This window comes from Podospora pseudoanserina, chromosome 5 (genome assembly GCF_035222485.1).
Source record: "Podospora pseudoanserina strain CBS 124.78 chromosome 5, whole genome shotgun sequence".
In the NCBI taxonomy this organism is placed as follows: domain Eukaryota; kingdom Fungi; phylum Ascomycota; class Sordariomycetes; order Sordariales; family Podosporaceae; genus Podospora; species Podospora pseudoanserina.
Window position 1 is genome coordinate 4,518,777 of NC_085924.1, and position 17,754 is coordinate 4,536,530.

A 17,754-nucleotide genomic window follows, 5' to 3' on the forward strand; every position below is an offset into this window, starting at 1 on the left:
ATGTATTATGGATTCGGGGCGCCAGGCATGATGAGTCTCAGCTTGCAGGGGAGTAAGTAACGTTGTATCTCGTTTCATCAAGAGGTGTTGGTGGCGATCGCAATGTTGGCGCATGCACACGTCTCATCGATGAACAGGCTGCACGCTGCTTGCGAGTCGAACCTCACTTCCATGGCACACTTTGCCTGTGAAGGCAGCTAGAATACGTGTGTCGTGTGTTGAGTGGTGCAAAATATGAACGAGCCAGAGATAGTGTTGGAAAAAAAGGACGCTGCGTTTGTCTATAAATGGTGGGTTCCATCTTCTCCTTCCCCCTTGAATTTTCAACATCAACGCCTCCACCTCCCTACTCACGCGGCTTTCCTAATCTTACACCGAATACAACATGTATCAACTTATTAGGAAAAGGTTCCTTTGCGAACATAGCTCTCACGAGTCATACTGGAATCCCCCCGATCCAGCTGAGTGTGCAGATGCCGTCGCAACTGGCTGTTATATAAACGGTCAACTGCAGCGCTGCTCTGGGTACCACTATTCGACAACCACCTTTGTGGACAAAGGCCATTGCCCCAACAGCAGCTGCCGCAAGAAGGCATTCAGAATGTGTGATTGGAAGTGCCACGCGTGCGAGTTCCAAGTTCCCGCTGGCGGTAATACCTGTGGTAATTGTAGCCATAAGAGTTGTTCTGAATGTTTATTAAGCTAGAACCAAAAGTTTTCTGGGGCCGGTAAGCTTCTTCTACCTGTAGCTAACCGGTAACACTAGCAAGGCTAAAAACTGAGGATTAGTGTAACATATACAACATGTGTTCAACGTTGATTGGTAGCTATAGTGGAGTGGAGGCGGTGAAGCCGATGGCTAGCAAACGGGCCTGTATTTAGGTTCCCTAGTTTCTCTGCAAATTAAGAATTTCTTGTCCTCTTTGTTACCTTCCCTTATCTACACTAGTGTTCTCTTCTTCTCTCCAATCCACCAATTTCACGGCGTGCCACCACGATGCAAGAATTCTATATTGAGTGTATTACCTGGGATACGACATTTAATTTAGACAGCGAAATCACTCTTTACGTCCGCCATGGCGGCGCCGCGTTCCGCATCTGCTACGATCCACGCATCCTCGCCGTCTCGCCTACTGTTTTGGACCAGCACCACGAGTCATACCGAATCCTACACAATGATGATCCAGATGGAGAATTTTTGGAAGTGGCGGAACGTCTAAGAAAGCCGTTTGAGGAACTTATGACTCAGATGGCCTCATCAATGGAGTCAATACGGCATCTGCACAGTTATCTCTACCCGCCGTGGTTCATTCTCGAGGCAAGGGTAGCTAAAAGCAGCAGCCACATTCAACCACATTTCAAACTAGCCCTCTCGCGACAGGAGTTCATCCGTCCAGGTGATTATGTAACCAATAACTTCCTTCAAGCACACCTATCTCCGCTACTTAACTCGAAACTTAATCAATACTCGTCTCGTCAAGTGCAAGTTCTGGCTCAAACACCGCAGTTAGTTCCATCTAGGGTCCTTGTAGATAGTACTGTGTACTTCTTCAAACCTTGGGTCTCAGGTCGAGTGCATGGATACCACGAGTTACAGTCATACAGGAAGATCCTAGCGGATACCGAGGCAAGCCCGCCCCTTCTCGCCGACGCACGTATCTGCCGCCTTTACGGTCTAATTATCGACAATGACGATAATGTCCTCCAACACTATCCTCTCGATAACGGCGAGGAGGACCATTCTGGGACCCGTTTAGTCGGACTACTTCTTACGTGCATCGAGAATCGAGGCACTTTAAAGGATTTGGCGCCTTGGGACGACTGTACAAATGAGGATCGGCTTCGCTGGTCTGGGCAAATACACCATGCGGTCGAATGTTTGCATAACGCAGGTGTAATTTGGGGAGATGCTAAGCCCGAGAACGTTTTGATTGATATGGAGGGCGATGCCTGGCTCATTGATTTTGGCGGTAGTTATACCCCGGGCTGGGTTGACGAGGATAAGCGGGAGACTGTGGAAGGAGACTGGCAGGGTGTGCAAAGGATTGATGATTGGCTCACCAGATGGTCCCGCCAGCCGGTTGCTCGTATTAAGCGGAGTGGTAAAGGGGTTGGGGAAGGAGGAGTGTGATGGTTATAGAGGGTGGTGTCATGGTGATGGAGAGGGAGGGGAAGGGGGCTGTGGAAGGGTATTCGTCCTCTATGCTATGGGAGGGGCTTCTTAAGCTGTGGGACAGCTGCGGTTATAGAATTTGAGGGTCTGGCTCGGCTTGTCGAGCTGGAAGTTTTTCCGGCCGATTTTTTGGCAAAGTATATAACATTTTGCGAATATGCTTGTGTATTTACCTCGTAACGGCGGCAAAAAGGTCTAGGATCAGTGGACCTAGTTTAAATACGGGCCCGCCAATCTGGTTCGATGGCATTGAAAGCTCCTAGTTTCCGCTGCATTTGTGTTGTACGAATGCGCTCGCTGTATTGAATTTGTTAGAGCAGTCGGCGCAGGGTCGATTCCAAACAGATCTTGCGAGATGCTTTAGGTATTTCCGTTTCCCGGTCCTGTTTAACCTCGGAATTGTTAAGCTCCACTAGCCTCATAATGGCGATTGCGGCTAGGCTGGCAACAGTCTTTCCCAGCCCGGTGCCGAGCGTTTCCCGAAGGCTTGTCTCAGTTATTAACTGTTTATATACTTCGGAGAGCCTCTGTCTGAGATTGTCGATCTCTGTAGCTAGCTGAGTGATCCGCGAGCTAAAACTGACTTCGACCTCGCCAATGGGTTCTGGGGGAAAGATGTGGCTAGGTTGAGAAGAAATTTCAGAGCTAGATATAACTGATGGAACAGCCTCAAACTTTTTTCCGAGTCCCGCACATAGCTCCCTGTAAGCCCCGATAGAGTATTTACTTATGTTTCTAAAAAATAAATGTTTTAGCTCAGTAAGGTACTGCCATGAGTACCCGTTATCTCTTGATGTTAGCAGCCGAACCTCCGAAGGTTTAATAGAAATATCAGTGCGCTCCTCTATAGTTGCATTAGCACTTCGATTTACTGCTGCAGAGTATAGCATCTTACTTATATGTTGCGTAAGCAGGTACCTGCATATTTCCCTTAACCTCTTCCGCTTTAGGTTGTTCGGCCTCGCGTTAGACATCGAAGTAGTATAATTACACTTTAGCACATTGCTGAAGCGCGGACTTTGGCGCTTAAACTTCCTATAACGTAACAAACTTACGGTATCCCGGTTCTATTTTCTTAAGAGAAGTGGGATTTAGCGCTTTATTTTCCTGCTTCTACCTTATAGGAACGTATATTCCGCTCGCTCCGCGCCGGAAGTCGCTGCTTACCGCGCCGTCGAATCTGGAAGCTTAGTGCCGGAAGGTTCAAAGGACCTCCTTACCGCTCGCTTAGCGCTAGAAGCCGCCGCCGCCCGCGCAGCCGAATCCGAAAGAGGACCTCCTGGGACTGCTATTTGCTTTTGGCCGGTAAGTGCTATTAGCGTGTGCTTTCAGGTCGCTGGTACAAGCTTGGTTATTTTTTAGGACGTTAGCATAGGTTGTTTTAGCGGAATCGATCCTATTAAGCGGGAGGCGCCTAAGGTGTCTAGGGATTAATGTACTTCGAAGCTTAATATACTTAGCAGTAACAGGTATATTGTGCTGACTTATAAAATGCATTTCTGCTAAAGGAAGGCATTTAAATCCTGCTGGGCTAAGAAATAGTAACAGCCTTATAAGATTCGGAAATAACGTAAGAAAGTTAACCACGCTTATACCTTAGGCATCTTAGATAAGGTACCTTCGGCCACAATGCGTGGCATAATGAGTCCTTTAAGTATATTACGAGCTTGCGAATCAAACTATTTTTTAAGGTTCGAGCTACTTAATACGGAGTCTCAGAGTTGGAGACAGTGCTGGGTGGTTGGTGGGATGATCTTTGTGACTGGGTGGAGTGTCTGTTGGAGTATGTCAACACCGCCCCCGAACATCGAAAGGGTCCGGCGCTGAGAAAAATGCTTACCTCCATGGAGAGAGCCACACGTCTGGCAGATGACGGAGTGGTGCCCAAAGATAGGACGGTATCCCTTATCGCGAGGCGGAGTGACTACGCAGGTTTTGGCACAGATCTGTGAGTCCGATCCAAGCCAGAATGTTCAGGGCTATCTCCTAACCGTACGTCTCCTCAGACTTTTGTGAGACATGATCAGTATTTCCAACGTAACTACCTAGTTTTTGTGGCCGAAGTTCGTGCTGGACCTCGCAAAAACCTGGAACCATCGATGGATTTATGTCAGTTCGAACAAAGACATTTCGCTGTTGCCATAGAGCATCGCCATCAATATTTTACTCTCTCGATATCTGTTCGCTTCTTAGTTCGTCCTCCTCGTGATAGAACATGGCAGATACGAGTCGTGGTAACATGAGCCAACGGACAGGATCGTGAGAGCTTCCAACAGTTTTGATACATCCTCGCTGAGGCTATATAATCATTATACCTGTTTTCACAGTTCAACTCAGCTCAGATGGCACATCTTGACAACTCTCACCGTTCAGCTTTCACGACTTCGACTTCGAAACACCATCATGAACGCTGAATTTTGGAGACGGCTTTATGCCAAAGACATCATGAACAGTGGGCTGGGCTTTGAAGGCAATGGCGCGGTATCAGTGGAGCACTTCATGTACGGATTCAAAAAGGGCGATGATATTTCACACTCGAAGAACGACAACGGAGGAATCATCGAAGGCGAACAAATTGTGGAAAGCCTGTCAGCGTTGAACACCAATGGCGACAATGCCATCGACACTCAAGACATCGCTCCCAACAGTGAAACGCCCCAATGTTCGGCAAAGAAACGGAGTGAGGAGGGCCCGGTCGTAATTCAAGTGGGTATGGCTGTTGTGGATACACGCAATAAGTGGCCTCTGGGCCGTACTATTAAAATCTGCTTCTTGGGTGGTCTCGGTGACATCCATGCCATGGTTGAAGAGGCCGCCCGACAATGGGAACGTTGTGTTAATTTGCGATTTGAATTCGGTCACCCGGAGTGGAACTCTGATGTTCGTATTTCATTTCACCCCATCCACGCTCGCCATGGCATAGGGTCCTCGTGGTATGACTTCAAAACCGATGCTCTGACGTCTTCTTATGCATGCAACATGTATCTGGATGTTCAATACAGAGCATTGACACGCGGCACAGTGCTCCATGAGTTTGGACATCTCCTGGCTTTCGACCATGAACATCAGTCTCCTAAATCAATCATAAATGGAACAAGACGGCTGTCGCCATGGAACTCCAACACAGAACGTCCCGCTTTCTGGAAGACAACTACTTCCACACCTTTCAAGACCCTGATATTGAATGTACAGCTTTTGATCCCAACAGCACTATGATGTACGGTATTCCTGTGAGGTGGACGCTGAATTGGGAGACGTACCACAAGCCTACTGTTCTTTCCGAATCGGACAAATCTTTCGCCGCTCACCAGTACCCATTCCCACCACCTCGCCAACCAACACCACCACCACAGCAAGTAGCACTACCTCGCGTATGGTAAGTAGCTTGCCATTGCGGAGCCACACTCAGCCAACCGTATAGCTTTTGTCAGCGCAGGGTATGCCAATGTGAACAATCGGTCAAGCCCTTATGCAGCCTTCAGGGGGCCTGTCATGGGGTACTGCGGGCTGAGAGTGCCCAAGACAGTGATCATGGCCGAGCGAGCACTTCAGCCTGTTATGGCTCTGTGGACTAGGCTTCGCAATAGATTTTAGAACAGTTGTGCATCCCCTCTCGTCGGTGATATACCACCACCGTTTCTGTGAGCTAATTGTGTTTAACATTTTACCGAATTGGCTATCATACCCCTTTGCTCTGCTATCATTATTTTCACGAGGTCTCGTAAACATGATTCGTCAGTCTTCTTACCTACCTCAGATAAGAAAATTGGTAGATTTCAGGATTCAAGGGAAGTGTACAGCCAGAGAGCTGCTATTCGCATGGTCACCCAACTGAATCGTTGGCTCACATCTAGGTAGCTAGCCACAGCAGCACAGTCGGTGCAGCACTGATGCACTAGGGTGGTAGGTAGAATGAAGATGGTATGCTGATTGATTGCTACCACGCGGCGTCAAGGCAAGGATGACAGCCCTTCCTGTCTGGTGCCTCCAAAGAGAAAATGACAGGTTAGGGACGGTTGCGGGTGGATATACCGACTGAGACAAAGGGGTTGATGATAAGAAGGTTGTTGTTGAGGCTACGGACTTGAATTTGCAGGTTTATTCAACGAATGTTGTGACGAGCAAGACGTCAGATCCCGACGCGGCAAAGCCTACAGCGGCTGAAGAAAAAATACCACTGGAAACCCTGCCGTTAGCGGCACTTCAACCCATATCACTTCACTACCTACCTGAGCACTGCCTATCTTATTCGTGGACAAACAAAGTCATTGTTTCTGTGCGTTTCATCACGAAATGTGACGGGCCCTTGGAGAACCTTCTCGTCAAGTAAATGAAGGATGAACATGCGTCATATCTTTGTTGCATGTGACCAAGGCCTCATAAGTGTTTGCTGTGTTTACAAAATTCTTCTGAGTCTTTCCTGGGATGGTCTGGCAGCGTCTACTCTAACGGATTTTAGTTCCAGTGTCTTGAAGGAAGGTTGTCACAGATTCATCTGATTATAAATACCACCGTCAAACACATATGATCTTCCTGCGGCCGTCAAGACAATTCCCATCATACTATCTACTCAGTACTCGAGGACCATTACCGATAACCACACCCTTCTCAACACTTCCCTCTATCATCATGGAACCCTACAACAACAGCCCGTTCTGGGACATCGGCGTAGATGACCTCGCAAGCTACTGGAATGGTGGCCAAGACAAGACGTACGACCACCAAGACAACGGCAACGACAGCGACAGTGAGTTCAGCAGCAACTTCGGAGACAACATCGACTCGTGTCAGAAGAATAAGTGGTATGAAGTCCGGCTTGAGCATGACTCTAGAAGAATTCTGGCTCAATATCAAGACGATGACTCAGACGACGAGCCCGAAGGCGGCCAGTACGAGGATAACGAGGATGGCGACTGTCGAGGCTGCTGTGGTGACGAAGGGTGCCACTGTCAGTGTTGTGATCCAGACGACATGGAAGGTTGCCAATGCTGTGGGAGAAAGAGTTGTCATTGCCAGTGTTGCGATGGGGATGATGACGACGATGACTACGAGGATAGGTAGCTTCGGGGGTGCTGGTAGGGTAGCGGCTTCATGCATTAAGTAGGAGGAGAAACAACCATCATTTCTTGCAAACAAGTTCTGGCTCAGAACAGGAGCTGATGTTCGCCCATGTCAAAAGTTGAACTCGGCGAGTAATGATCAGGTGACATAGTATAGTCAAAACCTTCCTCTTCCATTTAATCCAATATCTCGCTTTTCAAGGATAGATGTTCCTGAGTGTTTACCCCGCCTATGGCAATGACATGCAGTTGCCATTTGTCTTCCAGACTGCCCCTCCCTATCATCAGTCGTGCCTTTCTGTGCTTCTGTTTGCTTGCTACCCAATGAGTGACGTGATCATACGTCGCCCATCATCCAGATCGCAGTAGATTTTACCATTCCCATACTCCTCAGCTCTCGTCCACGTCGCAACCACAGGATACAACACTCTGAAGACAGAAGCGACACAATGAGCGCACCCGCCGCCCCAAATGACAACAAAACTGAAAAGCCCGAGCGCGAACATGTCTACGCCGTCACCATACCCAGTCTTCAGTGGAAACGCGGCGAGGTAATCCCCACAGCCTTTGTCAATGGCACCCCGCAACTCCAAGCCAAGGTGAAGCAACACGCACAAGAACTCGAAAAGCACGCCAATTTTCGCTTTAAGTTCCGGCCTTCTGAGCATGGCCCCGCCAGGATTACCATCGCCATGGATCCCCAGTTAGGCTCCTACTCAAAACTTGACACCCAGTCTCCCGTCGCTGCCTACAACAATCCCGACAATCCCACCATGAACTTGCGTATCGACGAGACAACACCAGATGACGAGATTCGAAGAACCTGCATGCACGAGCTTCTTCACGCAATCGGGTTTGACCATGAGCACCAGTCACCAGTCGCCAACATTGAGTGGGATGAAGATGCTGTGTACGAGGAAATGGCCAAGAGCGGTTGGACACGTGAGAAGACTCAACAAGCGCAACGTGCAGCACTCAAGATTCGACCCCGATTCAATTATGATGTACCCGATCCAAGAGAACCGGACAAGGAACGGGTTTTCCAACACTCGGAACACCATGCTTTTTGAGACTGACAAGTCTTTTGCCCGTGAAGTGTACCCGTTCGATGACCTGCCGCCTCATGGCTTGCAGTGCGTAGGGAAATGTTCCTCCCCTGGGGCCTACGTCGAACAACATTCTCCGCAACCTGTTGCCGGTCATGATCAAATGTATGCCCGGCCGGACCAGTCTCCGTCAAGCACAGGATGCATCAACGGAGACGGTGCCGACTCAGGGGCGTATGAATATCAGAGCATCCTGCAAGGAAATAAGTCGGAAGAGGATGTCGGAGACACGGTGCGCTATGACACGACTGGGTACTTTGAGGAGGTTATATCTGTCGCAGAGTCAGAACGGTAGCTTTTAGAGGATGAGGTTGGTAATGGAGGACATAGTGTTGAGAGCCTTAACTACAATGCCGAGTGTGTGTATATCTGTAACGTACATTATAAGCGAGTGCACCATATAAGCGAGTGCACCACTTTTTAAGCGACGCACTATCCTTCCACCCAACATCGACTTTTTCTACACAACCCAATATGCCTTCTACTTTAAAGGAAGCCAGGGTGATCTTAGCCCTCGAAGCTCTTGAAAAAAATAAAAATCTTAGCCTCCGAGCCGCAGGAAAGATCTATAACGTCTACTATACGACTCTCTTACGACGACGCGCTGGCCGGCCTGCACGACGCAATACCACGCCCAAATCGAAGAAGCTTACTTAATCCGAAGAGGATACTATTGTTTAATACATCATTAAGCTATATACGCGAGCTTTTCCACTAAGATTACGTGGTGTAGAAGATATGGCTAACCAACTACTACGCGTACGCGACGCGCCCCCTATTAGCAAGCTCTAGGCACATAACTTCGTTAAACGCTAGCCACAGCTCCGTACGCGTTTTACGCGTAAATACAATTACCAGAGGGCTAAGTGCGAAGATTTAAAGGTTATTACCGAGTGGTTTACGCTTATACGGAATACTAAGGCCAAGTACGGTATTATAAATAACGATATCTATAACTTCGACGAGACTGGGTTTATAATAGGTATTATTTTTGCGGGTATAGTAGTTACGACCTCGGACGGCTTTAGTAAGGCAAAACTAGCCTAGCCTAATAACCGCGAATGGGCAACGGTAATCCAGAAAGTTAATACTCTTGGTTAAGCTATCCTTCCCTTTATTATTTTAGCCGTATAGTATTACCTTACTAATTAGTATACCGAATGCAATTTACCGTCCACCTAGCGTATTGTAATTACCGATAATAGATAGACTACCAATCCGGTAAGCCTAGATTAGATTAAGTACTTTAACTATTATATAGCGTCCCGTATAAAAGGTAAATACCGGTTATTAATCCTCGATGGCCACGAAAGCTACTACTCGACCGAATTCGAGCGCTACTACTAGCAAAACAATATTATTACACTCTATATACCTCCACACTCCTCCTACCTCCTCTAGCCACTCGATATTAACTACTTTAGGCTACTAAAACAGACGTACGGTCGCTAGATCGAAGACTTAATATATATATATATTAACTATATAAGTAAGCTCGAGTTCCTCTATACCTTCCGCGAGACCTTCTTCGTCTCTATAATAGAGAAGAATATATAGGGTAGCTTTACGGGCGCTAGCTTTATACCGTACGATCCAGAGAAGGTGCTTTCTAAGCTGGATGTAAAGCTTTATACGCTAACACCTCCAAACTTACGGCCCGGCACTGTATAACCTTGGGTCTCCTAGACACTACACAACCCTCGAGAAGCCAATTTATAATCAACGCTTATCAAGACTCGCATTACTAACTATCAAAATAGCTCCCCAACTTCAATGCTAGCTACGGTAGACCAGCTTACTAAGGGTACAACGGCTATAATGCACCAGGTGGCTCTCCTTCGTGCAGAGGTCTCTTCGCTCCGTAAAGCTAATGAGGCACTAAGCAAGCGCCGGAGAGCTAAAAAAACACGTGTAAGGCTTGGAGGGTCACTTACTATACAAGAGGCACAGGATCTATTGGATCAGAAGGCCGTGGATAAGGAGGGAGTGCAAGAAACGCAGCCGGATAGTAGTAATGCAGGGGGCTCGTACGAAGGTTCAGTGCTGTAGTGTGTGCGGCAAGCCTGGCCATAATGCGCGCACTTGCCAGGAAGCTGCAGATGCCTCAGATTCAGCTGTTTCTGATGTAATTATAGTTAATTCCTTGTGCTGATGTGGTGTAATTGAGGATAGTATTCGTAGGGTGGTGGAAAGTGGTGCACTCGCTTATATGGTGCACTCGCTTATAATGTACGTTACCCTTTATTGGGTGAAGGCTACCGATACGTAGTAATAGCGACCTTATAAAAAACTATTAAGGGATAAATATAGGCCGACTAATAATACTAATTAAAAATAATATCTAGAACCTAGTTATGTTTTTTATTCGTTTATACTGTTATCATATTAATAAAGGTAAAGCAATAACAGCTTTTACTAATGAATTTATAATGTATTTAAAGAATGAATATCAGTATATCGCAATTCATAGATTTTAAAACTTATGTAATAATTGTTTTACCTGTCGGACCAAATATTTCCCAAGCTGTAGGGCGAGTTCTTGGGTCAGAACACTTTCATCCGTCCAATAGACCCGGAGCAATGGTTCACTTATGATCATTCACGCGATATCACGAAACCCACAGAGGAGCATAAGTGAATCCGCGCAGATATTCACCAGCGTGATAATCCCTGCAAAAAGCCACTATCAAGAAGTATATAAATACCAATTCCTCCAACCAGTCTTTCCACCCACTCTATCGCGATCACCACTCCCCACCAAGATACCAATCAACCTCATACATCGCATCACTTCCGAGTTAACCAGCCTCATCCCTTAACCGCAACATCGCCATCAAGATGCCCACCTCAACCAAGACAAAGACCAAGATCAGGTGCAAGTGCCACTGCGCCTGCACAGCCGAGAGCAGCAAAGACTTTGGGCCGTACTGCTTCCAGTGCGTCAAGGAGCACGCAGCCAACGTCATCGATAACCGGCTAGCCGGCAGCAGGAACGAAAAGAAGAACATGGGAACCCACAAAGCTCCCAGTACCGACACGGTCTCTGTTATTCCGACGAGTTTCCCCGAGTCATCAAGACAACAGGCGCGCGATCATTTTTTTCAAGAAGTCCCCTAAGGAGGATGAGTATGAACGAGGCCGGAAGAAGAGGGAGGATGGGGTTTTAGTGCCGAATAATTGCTCGGCTATGTAGGGGGACTTGTAAGTACATTGTTACAAGGGAGGGGGTATTCTGTTGCTGACGCTGGGGGTGTAGGTTATGGCGGCGGGCCGTGGTGGCAATGGTGATCAAGGAGCGAGATGTATGGGGGGAGGCAAGACACTGGCTACACACGAGGGGGGGATGATAATCGGAGGGGATTTCGGTATACAGGGCATAGTCAGGAGGGGGGAAGGGTCTGAGCATTAGTCGTCTGGACATTCCTTTTCATCGAGAGAGATCGACACAATGAACAAAGAGAAATCCCCACTGGAGCCACTTGTTCATTATGTCATGGTTGCCGTCTATGCAAACATGAACCTGATGATTTGACTTGCTGTGCAACCGTTAGTTATCCGCCTTGGTTTGACGACGAAACACACCTCTCAGTCAATGTTTGCAGTTAATATGAAGTGCAGCGGCCTCGCATTTCGATGGGCCTGGAAAAGATGCTGAGAAGCAATATGTTGGCAGGGTAACAGCAAGCGGTTAGCATCTCGAAGGCGGGCCACAGTAATTAGGTGGCAGTGAACCACATAGACAACATATTAGCTTGTATATCTGTAAACACCATCCTACTCAACCCCCTGAAATTCTAACAGAGCTGCAAACCTAGAAGTTCCATAAAAAGGAAGACCAAAAGAAAAAGGTACGTCCAGATATAGGACGTGCAAGGCTTCATGGGAGCCATGCAGCATTGGACTTGTATACATTTGAAGTATGAGAAAAATCGTCACCTGCAGGATTCGAACCTACGCTCCCGAAGGAACAGCCTTAGCAGGGCTGCGTGTTAACCACTCCACCAAAGTGACCTAATGCTTTGTTGATATATTGCATGTTTGGGAATAGCTCTCAAGACGGCCAGCAGAGAACAGGCAGAGCTAAAGTAGCTGCGCGGCCCAGCGCCAAATTAAAAACTTTTGGCCTAATATCTATCATGTCATCAGTCGAATCGTGAGATTGTGGGTGTTGTCGAGCTGCATGAATAGCTAGTTTCACATCACATGATGGCAAAGGCGGCGAAAAGCAGTCAAGATACCATAATATGTCCTTCTATTCAGAAGCAAAGTATGTACGACGAAGAATATCCAAATGGTATATCTGCAACCCCCCTCAGCTTCACACCCCTCCCTTATTCCCCATCACACCAATCCACCTCTCACCACCCCGCATTTAGCAGCGGACGGGAGCAGGGCCAGGGTTGGTATAAGAGGTAGGTGTAGGCCAGTAAAGCTGGAACAGAATGCCAGGGTCGGTAGCCTTGTAAGCACCGGGGAAGGACACCAGCTGGCCGGTGTTGAGGGTGCCAGAGCCGCCCGTGACGGAGATCTGGGCGCAGGAGAGGTAGAGCTGGGCACCACCGACGCTACCGGCCGAGTGGAGAGCGATATGCTCAACACGGAGGAGGTACTCGCCGTTGGCGATGCAGCTGGGGATCTGGACCGAGACCTCGGTCTTGCCTGTTGGGTGAAAACAACCAGGTTAGTACCTTGTCTTTAACTGAGTTGCTGGCATCGAATAACTTACCATCGCTGGGCCACTTGATGGAACCTGTGCCGAGGCCGGAAGGACCATCCTGGTAGATCTTGAACCAGACAGCGCCCTTGCCGTCGAAGGTCTTGGCCGTCTTGCCGGCGGGGACCTTGGCCATGTAGAAGTGAAGAGGGCCGGGGTGGCCGACGGAGGAGCCGACCTGGAAGGTGACGGTGGAGCCGGCGGTGACGGCGAGGGTGTTGGGGGCACCGACGCCAGGGTCACGCTCGTAGCAGGTCATGAGGGGGGAGTTGACATCGGTGACCGGGCCGTTGGAGTAGTGGTTCTGAGTGATACGGACGGTGTCCCATTGGGGCTGGGCAACACCGTTGTACTTGGTACCAGGGAAGGTGTAGTGGGCTTGAGCGCCAGCAGCGGCGAGGACCGCGAGGGTGGTGGAAGCCTTCATCTTGACGGTGGGGAATGAACCGTGAGTGAGATGAGAAATGTGATCGGCGGATGGCGGACCAAAAAATTCAGGAGATCGTCAGGGCGGTCGAGGCAGACCTTTATAGTTGGACGATCTCCCGGGTTGAGCCATGGCCATGCTCCCGCCCTGTCGATGATCGAGTCCAGAATCTCAGCCGACAGTCACATCAACCGGGTCAATGGAATATCCAGCCGATGGAGGACGTGAATTGTGGAGCAGGTAGCAGTGGGTGGCAGACATGTGGAGAGCTGTCGAATATTCTGATGTGTGAAGCGAATCCATCGACCAGTCAGCCGGCGGCTAATAGATTGAAGTGAAATGGCGAGGGGCTGCGGGTTGACGTTGTGAACCCGGTTTTGGGATGGCACTGTGAGCCTGGGCCGTGGTGTTGCGGAGGTTGTAGTCATGCGTCTGGTAATTGCGCAATGCCGTTCTTGCTTGAATCGAGTGCCGGAGGAGAAGATTGTCAAGGGGGGCCATCAGCGTTACATGCGGCTTCTTCTCCCGAAACCTCTTACCCGTTCGGGCAACCCAACGACGAAACGGCTTGGCGATGGTATGCCAGTTTCCAAGCGGAACAAATGAGATTGGAGGATTTTCCCAGTTCTCGACACTGTTTCGGTACCAGGCCTTCCATGATTCCCATTCCGGGCCCTAGTCCGATGTCGATCGCCGACTACGCTGGCCGACACTACAGGCGCGGTACCGGCGACGTTGCGACGGTATATCGGGCAGACGGTGACTTGGCGGGCTGCCAGTCCTTGACCTGACAGACATAAGCCGGCTATCTCCCCGATAGATGCGGCTGGCGGTAGCTGCGCTGATCTCCTGCACGAATCCAAGCTTGATCCATCCTCGCGTGGTAGATATGTGTGGCTTGTAAGAGGATATTCAGGCTCCCGAGACAGAGCATTCGACGCCAAGTTCTAGCCGCCCAGTTCCAACGTTGCGCGGGCCTGTCATCCGATTGTCTCGCTCCCAAGAGTTTCAAAGTTCCCAAGCTGGAAGGTCTTGGAGGTTGGCGGTGTTGATCTGATGTCGATTCGTGAAGGCTAGGTATGTCGATCGAGATGCAAGTGGCCGCGCCATTGCAACCTGCGACGAGCTGGAGGCCGGGCGTTGGCAATATTTCGGGTTCTGGTTTCGAGTAGATGGGTACTAGCACGCGAGGAAGAAGGATAATCCTCGGGGTGTTTTGATGTTCACAAAGCAACATCAGAGTCTAGCAGAGATGGCGGAGTTGAAAGCTCTTCCACCCTGGTGTCCCGTGTTGCCAACTGTGCCAGCCCCACATCGTGACTGCTGTCACTGGCAGTGAACCTGTGGCTTTGCACCATCCGGCTGACCCCCTCACACTGTCTGGGAGATGTCCTCCTTCTCAGTATTCTTGTTGCTGATCGTCAGCGCTGCGGGTGAATCTCGATAGCCACGGTCCTACTTACCCACACATCCCATCGTCGTTAGCCATCAGCCGCGCTCAAGTGTCACTCAACAATCAGCAACGAATTCGGAAGACAACAAATAAAATATTCGATTGAAGCTACAATGACCACCTCTCCCAACAACCCCCTTATGGATTTCCAGGCGACCCAACATCCAAGTTGGCATCGAAAGTGATGGAGCTGTGCTTCGCCCGTCCAATATTCCCAGCGAAAGTCGCGTCTTTGAAGCCGATAGTGGCCTTACCAAAGTCATGCGCAAACAACTTGTCCCTGATAGCAAGCGAAGGGAAGCCATTATACGACACCAATGCACCCCTGAACCACACGCCCTTGTGGTTCTCAATGTTGTCATCGCTGGCATCGGCAAAGCGGAAGCAGTGAGTGCTAACCCCGTCCTTGTGATAGACAATCTTGGGGTGGTCTCCATCCCATCTAACCTGGCTGGCAGCCTTGATCTCATACTCCCCGTGCTGTGAGACGCCGACATACTCGGCCTGGTTGGTGCTTTGCCTCACCCACACGGCAATGTGCTCCCAATCGTGGGTGTGGCCGGGGTCAATAAAGTTGGCGATGGCGACGTCCTTCTCGAAGTAATACCCGTACAGGTAGATGCACCAGCCGTTGTTGCACCGCTGGCGGGAGTAGACGTTGTTGTTGTCAAGGTCGGAGAGGTCGCGACAGTTGGAAGAGTAGCCGGTCCAATTGTGGGGGAGACCCTCCACGATGTTGCCCTGGGCGTCGATGGCAGGGACGTTGTAGCATCCATCGGTGTCAAAGTCCAGAGAGGGTTGCCATTTGAGGTCATTGGCTGTGGCTCTCTGGGGGAGAGCCGTTGGGGGGGCCGCGGCACGGTAGGAGATGATGGCGGGTGGTGCTGCCAAGGCGGCCCACGGGGCAAGTGCCGCTGTCAGGAACAGGGCGGGGGAAGTGAGGGTGGGGATCATCTTGATATCGGCCGGAGTTGGGCGGGCAAAAGAGCGACTGCCGATGATGATGGAGGTGGAAGGACGCCATCGTTGGAACGGGATGCGCTGGCCATCTTATATCATCACGTCGGCGATGGTGCAGTAGCTGGTTACCTGGAAGGAATGAAGGAATGTCATCTCGGCGGAAGAGAGTTGCCTTTTTCAGATGACCCCTTGTCGGCCACGAGTAGCAACGATGTGCAAATGCACTGTTTTCCCATTGATATTCCCCTATCATGAGGGGCCTACTGAGCATCGCATTGGCTGAGTCCGAGTTCGTTCAGGGGTATTGACGCGGGGAAGCATATGCTCCAACGCCATTGCATGAGCAAACAGGTGTGAGGGCGGATTGTGGGCTACAATTGGAAGTTGGAAAGTTCCAATCAGCGTCCAACCGTTGCATTTTGAAGGTATATGTTGCACTGTGCCAGCCAATGATGAGGAGCAACGCGGCAATGTGACCTGGCCAGGGGGCCGTAGCGTACCCATCAAGCTGGCCTACAGGAGCCAACCGGCCAATATGTAGCCAATCCATCGTCAAAGCCGAGCACATGATTTTATACAGAGTACCTAATCCTGGTAAGAACACCGGGATCGGCCGCGCTTCTACAGATGCTCTTTTGCATCTTCATACAAGGCATCTTTACGGCTGTCTCAAGTCATACTTTGCACGTGAATCATTCCTGGATCAGAAGAAGAGAATACCTATCTTGCGCAATCTCACTTGCAAGGATCGAAATTGCAGGTGGCACTTGGGTATCGCAGAGTCAACACACTTTTTCCAGCGCGATGAGAGCATTCCTCTGACAGAGACAATGGTGGTACAAGGCAACCAGTCCCTAAGCCATTTGTGTGATTACTAACTATCCGTACCTAGACTCCTCTCTAAGCCGATAGAATAAAAACAATGCCTGCCTACCATCCGGTGGTGGGTTAAGGAGCACAACTACGAACTTTGAACGATTAGGGCACCCGGATATTGGCGGGCTTTGCTGCAATGCCCTTCACCCTGGTGAGGTCGGTTCCGGTCAGGGTGAAGGTGGGCTTTCCCTTGATCTTCTGATAGTACGTCGCGAATTCGGCGTTTCCATCAATGTAGTCACCAGCGGCCGGGCCCCTGGTTTCTCTCATCTCCTTCTCGCTCTCCTTGCGTCTGGCTGTGGGAGCAGTGACCTTGGCGGGGGTGAAGGCTGGCAAAGTTAGCATCACGGAAAATGGGCCATTTCAATGAGGTGAAGACTAGGTACGTACTTCCAGCGAGCATTGTCTTGACCCAGGCGTGATCGACGAGATTCTGGTCGGCTGGGGCAACGCGGCTTTGCTTCTTGTCTGCCCACAGTTTCCCGGCCTGCTTCTCCTTGAGGGCATCCGCCGGGTCAAAGAATACCTCAATGTTGTAGCCGACAAACTTGTCCTCCCAGAACCGACCGGACTCACCCTTGACCCTGGAGAGCTCAGGGGGGGCGTTGATCTTGTCGGGCGTGTTAGTCTTGGGAACACCGATGATTCTGCCGGCGAAAAAGTGCACCAGTTCGTGGGCAATGGTTAAGCTCCCCATGAGAAGATGCTTTTCGAGGTTCTTCATGTTGGATGCCGTCGGGCTAGTGGCTGCCGCTTCGGCGGCAAGGCTGACGTACTCCATCATCTGGACACAGAACGGGTAAGCTTCATATGGTTTTGTTGTCAATCAGAACAAGGGGTGACTTACCGCCTTGTCAAGGAAAAGGTAAGCGGCTAGCTTGGGGTTGTAAGCAGTCCCTGGCTTGACGTTCCATGTCTGGCGTCTGGTGACAGCCCGTCTAGGAACACGAGTGCTCAACAGCAAGTTGGGGAAGTCGCTGCGAAG

The 17,754-nt window shown here is 49.9% G+C and overlaps 7 protein-coding genes and 1 non-coding gene across 8 annotated transcripts; 4 read left to right on the top strand and 4 right to left on the bottom strand.

Moving 5' to 3' along the window:
* Positions 1 to 997: 997 nt before the first annotated feature.
* QC764_0087180 (uncharacterized protein) lies at positions 998 to 2,131 on the top strand (the record flags this gene model as incomplete). The annotated part of the gene is made up of 1 exon (XM_062940879.1): positions 998 to 2,131. The coding sequence occupies one exon, from the start codon at positions 998 to 1,000 to the stop codon at positions 2,129 to 2,131; it is 1,134 nt and encodes a 377-aa protein (XP_062799789.1).
* Positions 2,132 to 2,484: 353 nt separating this feature from the next.
* On the bottom strand, positions 2,485 to 3,147 carry QC764_0087190 (uncharacterized protein; the record flags this gene model as incomplete). The annotated part of the gene is made up of 1 exon (XM_062940880.1): positions 2,485 to 3,147. The coding sequence occupies one exon, from the start codon at positions 3,145 to 3,147 to the stop codon at positions 2,485 to 2,487; it is 663 nt and encodes a 220-aa protein (XP_062799790.1).
* A 3,550-nt stretch (positions 3,148 to 6,697) lies between these two features.
* On the top strand, positions 6,698 to 7,277 carry QC764_510775 (uncharacterized protein; the record flags this gene model as incomplete). The annotated part of the gene is made up of 2 exons (XM_062948314.1): positions 6,698 to 6,920; positions 7,006 to 7,277. 2 exons carry the CDS (start codon positions 6,698 to 6,700, stop codon positions 7,275 to 7,277), a joined length of 495 nt encoding a protein of 164 aa, XP_062799791.1.
* Positions 7,278 to 7,682: 405 nt separating this feature from the next.
* QC764_510770 (uncharacterized protein) lies at positions 7,683 to 8,303 on the top strand (the record flags this gene model as incomplete). Its single annotated transcript, XM_062948313.1, has 1 exon — positions 7,683 to 8,303. One exon carries the CDS (start codon positions 7,683 to 7,685, stop codon positions 8,301 to 8,303), a length of 621 nt encoding a protein of 206 aa, XP_062799792.1.
* Positions 8,304 to 12,269: 3,966 nt separating this feature from the next.
* Positions 12,270 to 12,350, top strand: QC764_0087220. Its single transcript has one exon. It is a non-coding gene; the product is annotated as a tRNA-Ser (tRNA).
* Positions 12,351 to 12,571: 221 nt separating this feature from the next.
* On the bottom strand, positions 12,572 to 13,480 carry QC764_510760 (uncharacterized protein; the record flags this gene model as incomplete). The annotated part of the gene is made up of 2 exons (XM_062948312.1): positions 12,572 to 12,998; positions 13,066 to 13,480. 2 exons carry the CDS (start codon positions 13,478 to 13,480, stop codon positions 12,712 to 12,714), a joined length of 702 nt encoding a protein of 233 aa, XP_062799793.1. The 3' UTR covers positions 12,572 to 12,711.
* A 1,591-nt stretch (positions 13,481 to 15,071) lies between these two features.
* Positions 15,072 to 15,887, bottom strand: QC764_510750 (uncharacterized protein; the record flags this gene model as incomplete). The annotated part of the gene is made up of 1 exon (XM_062948311.1): positions 15,072 to 15,887. The coding sequence occupies one exon, from the start codon at positions 15,885 to 15,887 to the stop codon at positions 15,072 to 15,074; it is 816 nt and encodes a 271-aa protein (XP_062799794.1).
* A 984-nt stretch (positions 15,888 to 16,871) lies between these two features.
* Positions 16,872 to 17,466, bottom strand: QC764_510745 (uncharacterized protein; the record flags this gene model as incomplete). Its single annotated transcript, XM_062948310.1, has 2 exons — positions 16,872 to 17,098; positions 17,160 to 17,466. The coding sequence occupies 2 exons, from the start codon at positions 17,464 to 17,466 to the stop codon at positions 16,872 to 16,874; spliced, it is 534 nt and encodes a 177-aa protein (XP_062799795.1).
* Between the last annotated feature and the right edge of the window lie 288 nt (positions 17,467 to 17,754).